General features: G+C 45.9%; 1 protein-coding gene across 2 annotated transcripts in view; it reads left to right on the top strand.

The window, feature by feature from the left end:
• Positions 1 to 264: 264 nt before the first annotated feature.
• Positions 265 to 4253, top strand: part of cplx1 (complexin 1) — a 52944-nt gene continuing 48955 nt past the window's right edge. Inside the window, exons 1-2 of one of the 2 annotated variants that reach the window (XM_076739270.1) lie at positions 265 to 842; positions 1788 to 1906. In XM_076739270.1, coding sequence (XP_076595385.1) covers positions 1876 to 1906 — 31 coding nt within the window. In that variant the 5' untranslated portion in view covers positions 265 to 842; positions 1788 to 1875. Of the gene's footprint in view, positions 843 to 1203; positions 1420 to 1787; positions 1907 to 4253 lie in introns of those variants that run through there. The other variant, XM_076739271.1, reaches the window with a different exon arrangement.

Genomic DNA, 4253 nt, shown 5'->3' with positions numbered 1-4253 from the left:
GGGCAAACCTCAGCAGAAGGAGGCGCCTCTCTCATTCTGCCCCTGCTTCTCACAGAGTGTGTGCACGAGTCTGTGTGCAGATCCTTCTACTGTATGTCCCGATGTCTAGAAGAAAATGATCACGTAACAAGTCAAATATAATAGAGAACAATGTGATGTGGGGGAGAGCACACATTGGAATTCCCTCTAGTAACACGAGAGGGATCCCACAGGAACATTTTGTGAGTTTTCACATCTCATCTCCTGGAAACAAACACTGAACATGAAACAAGACGGCGCAGGCAAACAAAGAGACACCCAGCTCCAGCGTATTTAGCCGGTGCCCATCATTTCCCCGTTATTTTCTGCACTACCGTTTTAAGTGAAAGCCGAGTCCCTCTCCCTGTTGCAGAGAAGGGGGGCGGGCTGTAGGACGGAGCAGCCAGCCAGCGTCAGGGCTGAATAATTGATCTCTCTCTATCGGTCAGGAGGACGTTAGCGGGACGTTTCTCTCTCCATCCCTCCATGTGATTCAGTCGCTCCTTCCCATCACGGTGTGAACGGCAGCAGCTTCGCCCTCCTCCTCTCCTCCTCCTCCTTCTCTCTACGTGTGTGTGAGTGAGTGAGTGAGTGAGTGTGTGTGCAGGAAGACGAAGCGGCAGGCAGGAGGAGGCACCAAGGACGTCCTTTTTCCAGCCCCGGGAGTCGGAGATGCAAGGGACGAGCAGTTAGATTAGCCCGTGCTGCTGTTGCCTGCTGCAGGATAACTTCGTTCCGGAGGTGCTGCAGCTGAAGCCCTGCTCGCTGATCCCTGTTTGGTGTGTGAGTGTGTGAGAAGGATTTCAGCCAGTCGCCGGACGGAGGTAAATCGATGCTTGACGCTGCTGCTTCAATGCAATCCCACGGTTTGGGGAGCTATCCAGCCGCGGTGGTGCTGAACCAGGCTCTGATCAAACAAGGAAGTGCATGTGTATCCCTGCTTTTACACCATCTCTGTCTCCTTGCACGCAAATGCACAATCGGGTCGAATTTCAGCATGTTTTGCTGCACGTTCACTGCATATGTGGCTGTAAATACGCACGCATCAGTCTGCATGTAGCTTAATTAACGCACTGTGCGAGCAGCTTTTCCGATGCCGGAGTGGGATGGCTGTGTCCAATGTCCCTCCAATGGAGGACGGAAAGTTTTACCACATGATCAGGAAAAATACACAGCAGTGGTTCAGTCCACATGCATGACAGCAGATTGTCCTGCCGAGCCGGGGACTTGCACCGTGCACTTTCTCAGAAGTCGCTTGGCTGCGGGCACAGCTCGACCACATAGAGGTTATTACTGATTGTCGTGACACGTCCTCCCGTCAGTGCCTGCCACCAAACACTCAGCTGTCCGGGATCCTTGACAAAATCCGCGAGGAAAAGACGAGCCATAGCTGCTGCTTTGGTCCGTAGACCTGAGATGTTTGACGTGGTTCAGTGTTTCCTGGTGTGTTTAGGTTGTGTTTGAACCATTGACCTTGGTGTCCTTCAACTGGCGCATTGAAGAAACGTGCCCAACACAAAAATACGGATTCTATAAGCCTTCATGTGACTGTTTTGGCTCCGTGCAAGCTGTGATTAGAGCTAAATGTAGTCATTTCAGAAATAATTTAACATTTTTAGTGAGTTTATAATGACTTCCTCGTCCTGTTTATTCATATATTAAGTCATATGAAGTCATGGTCAATCTTTCTTTAACATGTTGCATAATCATTATTGATGTGTTTTATGATGACTTAGTTTAAGATTCTTTTTTTGTCGTTTTCTTTCCAGATCGGCAACAAAGGACTTCTTACTTTTCCTCCACAATTGAATGTAACATCGCTCGGACAAGGAAGGCAGGGAATTAAAAGCCATCATCATGAATTTCGTTATGAAACAAGCGTTGGGAGGTAAGATCGTTGTTTTTCACTGTTGCATCCCAGAGTGTGAATACATGTGCGTGTGTGAGCCTGATGGTGCTTCTGCTTCTCCTGGAGCTTTTATTTTTCTCCAAACTTCTGCCCGACTTCGTGATAATCAGCTGCCGCTCAATTTCGCGTGTTGAAGCACAAATTCACACATTCACACATTTCCTCAATGTGATGCAGCTGCCGCGGAGGCAGTCAGTTCATCTTTTATGTCTTATTTGTCTCCCTTTCCTGTGTGCGCTCTGGTGATTTTTTTTTTCCTCCACATCTGCTGCTGGCTCGTTGCGCACATGGCGCAGTTGCCCTCTGGGGCGCACTGAGTGCAGCTTACTGTAAAAGGCTGGTGATTTGTAACGTAAACTGAACCGTTATGGCCAAAAGGGCATTTCATGTTCCAGTGAGTGCCACCTGCTTACCAAGAGGTGTTAAAACAGGTGGCTCAGTCTTACCATTAATCAGGCTGTGGCGGTGCCTCTTGACTGGACGCTGCAGTCACTCTTATCTCGACATGCTGAGTAGACATTTTCCACCTGAAGGGGAAAAAAGATAATCAAGACAGAATCTAATCTTCAGTAATTTCATTCCAGCATGCAGGCATGTGAATGATTTTCTAATTGCTTGTGCTGCAATGACTCCCCGGACATGAGATTATCATAACAGAGTAATGAATTCTGAGGGAATGCGAACATGTTATCATGTATGAATGTGCAGATGGTGCAGTGGAAGGTGAAAGGACCTAAGTGGTTTTCTCTCAGCAGAGACGGAGCTTGGTGAGCGGACCCATAAAGTCAATGTTTGCACAGAGTGGAAATCCAAGCCTGGTTTCCTGCTGTTTGTTTCCTCAAGGAGGAGATCAGACTTTGATGTATCTGCACTGAGATTCCTCTGTGATCCTCAACCAGCTCCAGTCTTTTATTAGTAATAAACCCACTAAGAAATCTGAAGTATTTATCTATAATGATGAATATTCATGGCTAAATAAACAACATTAAAAGCTATTACAGTAGATAGGTGATGTACAAATTAGGTGTCTTCTTGAATAATGTTGTTCTCATACAACATAATGTATGATAAGCACCATGCCAACTTTTTGGCATGATGCATGCAAGTTCATTAAGGAACCTGAAATAATTCTCTGAAAATGTTTTATTTAAAGCCCCTGAAAACTCACAATCAAAGATCAGCTTTAGGGGAAAACATCCTCAGGTATAATTCATGAAGAGCTTAGCAGCCATTAGGACGGTGAGTGTGGTTTGATCAGATTTGATTGACAGTGGGCTGGTCACAAGCAAACCAACCAGCTGTCTATTTAGATTCAGATGCTGCTGAATCCTGATTGATGCACATAAGTGTGTGACTTCAGCCTTTTCCAAATGAGCCCCGCCCACTTCAAGCAAGGGAGGAGGGCGCAGCCAAAACTAGCACCGACCTCTCAGGTGAATAATTCAAAGAAACCTCTGGAGTAAATTGTGTTTATGGTGGACCCAATCCCTCATGATAAGAAGCTGATTGAGAAAATCTGTTTTCAGGACCTTTAATATGAATGTTTCACGTTTCCTTTTCTGAAATGGAGACATGGAATGACGTCATTTTGCCACTCCAGCGGTTCACATCCTGTCTTCTATAACAGTCAACTCTGGTTTCTTTTAACCATGAATGGGATCTTTCCCTGAAGGAATACTTCACTGAACACTTGATCAAATCTTGAAAGGTGGCTCTGAAATGTATAGCTTATTCCTTCATGGAGGATAGCAGCTGTTTCCCAACGTCCACAGTTCTCAAACCAGTCCTGAGGCATGATCCACGTCTCCTCTGCTGATCTGTGTCTTTGATTCCTTCCAGTCATCACTTGCTCAATAAATAGTTAAATCCTATGGTGGAGCTTTGGAGCTATGAGGTGATGGTGTGTCACTGCAGTGTGCAAAAGTGCTCAGCAGAAATGTATATGTGATTTGTAGTTAAGTGCAAACACACTGGCATGTTGCTTTAAGGCTGCTGGTCTCTGTGGCTGTTTGTTTGTACCAGGTACAGTAGCTGTGTGTTCATTATTTAATGTATTTAAATGTGTGTGTGTGTGTGTGTGTGTGTGTGTGTGTGTGTGTGTGTGTGTGTGTGCGTGGTTCGCTGCCGGTGGGTGTGTTAGTGGGTGTCCTGGGGAGCTGCGTACAAAGCTCCTCGTCAATAAAGAGAACGAGTCAAATCCGCTGAACTCGGCATAAAAGAAATTTCACACATGAGGAAAACCAGGCAGTTTGTGCCAAGGTCTTCACCTTAAGCAGAGTATTTCTTTCCGTCTTGGGGAGCAAGTTTTTCCGTTTTGTTCTTAAGG

This window comes from Chaetodon auriga, chromosome 9 (genome assembly GCF_051107435.1).
Source record: "Chaetodon auriga isolate fChaAug3 chromosome 9, fChaAug3.hap1, whole genome shotgun sequence".
In the NCBI taxonomy this organism is placed as follows: Eukaryota; Metazoa; Chordata; class Actinopteri; order Chaetodontiformes; family Chaetodontidae; genus Chaetodon; species Chaetodon auriga.
The sequence above is the reverse complement of the archived record's forward strand: the minus strand, read 5'-3'. Positions and strand labels throughout refer to the sequence as shown.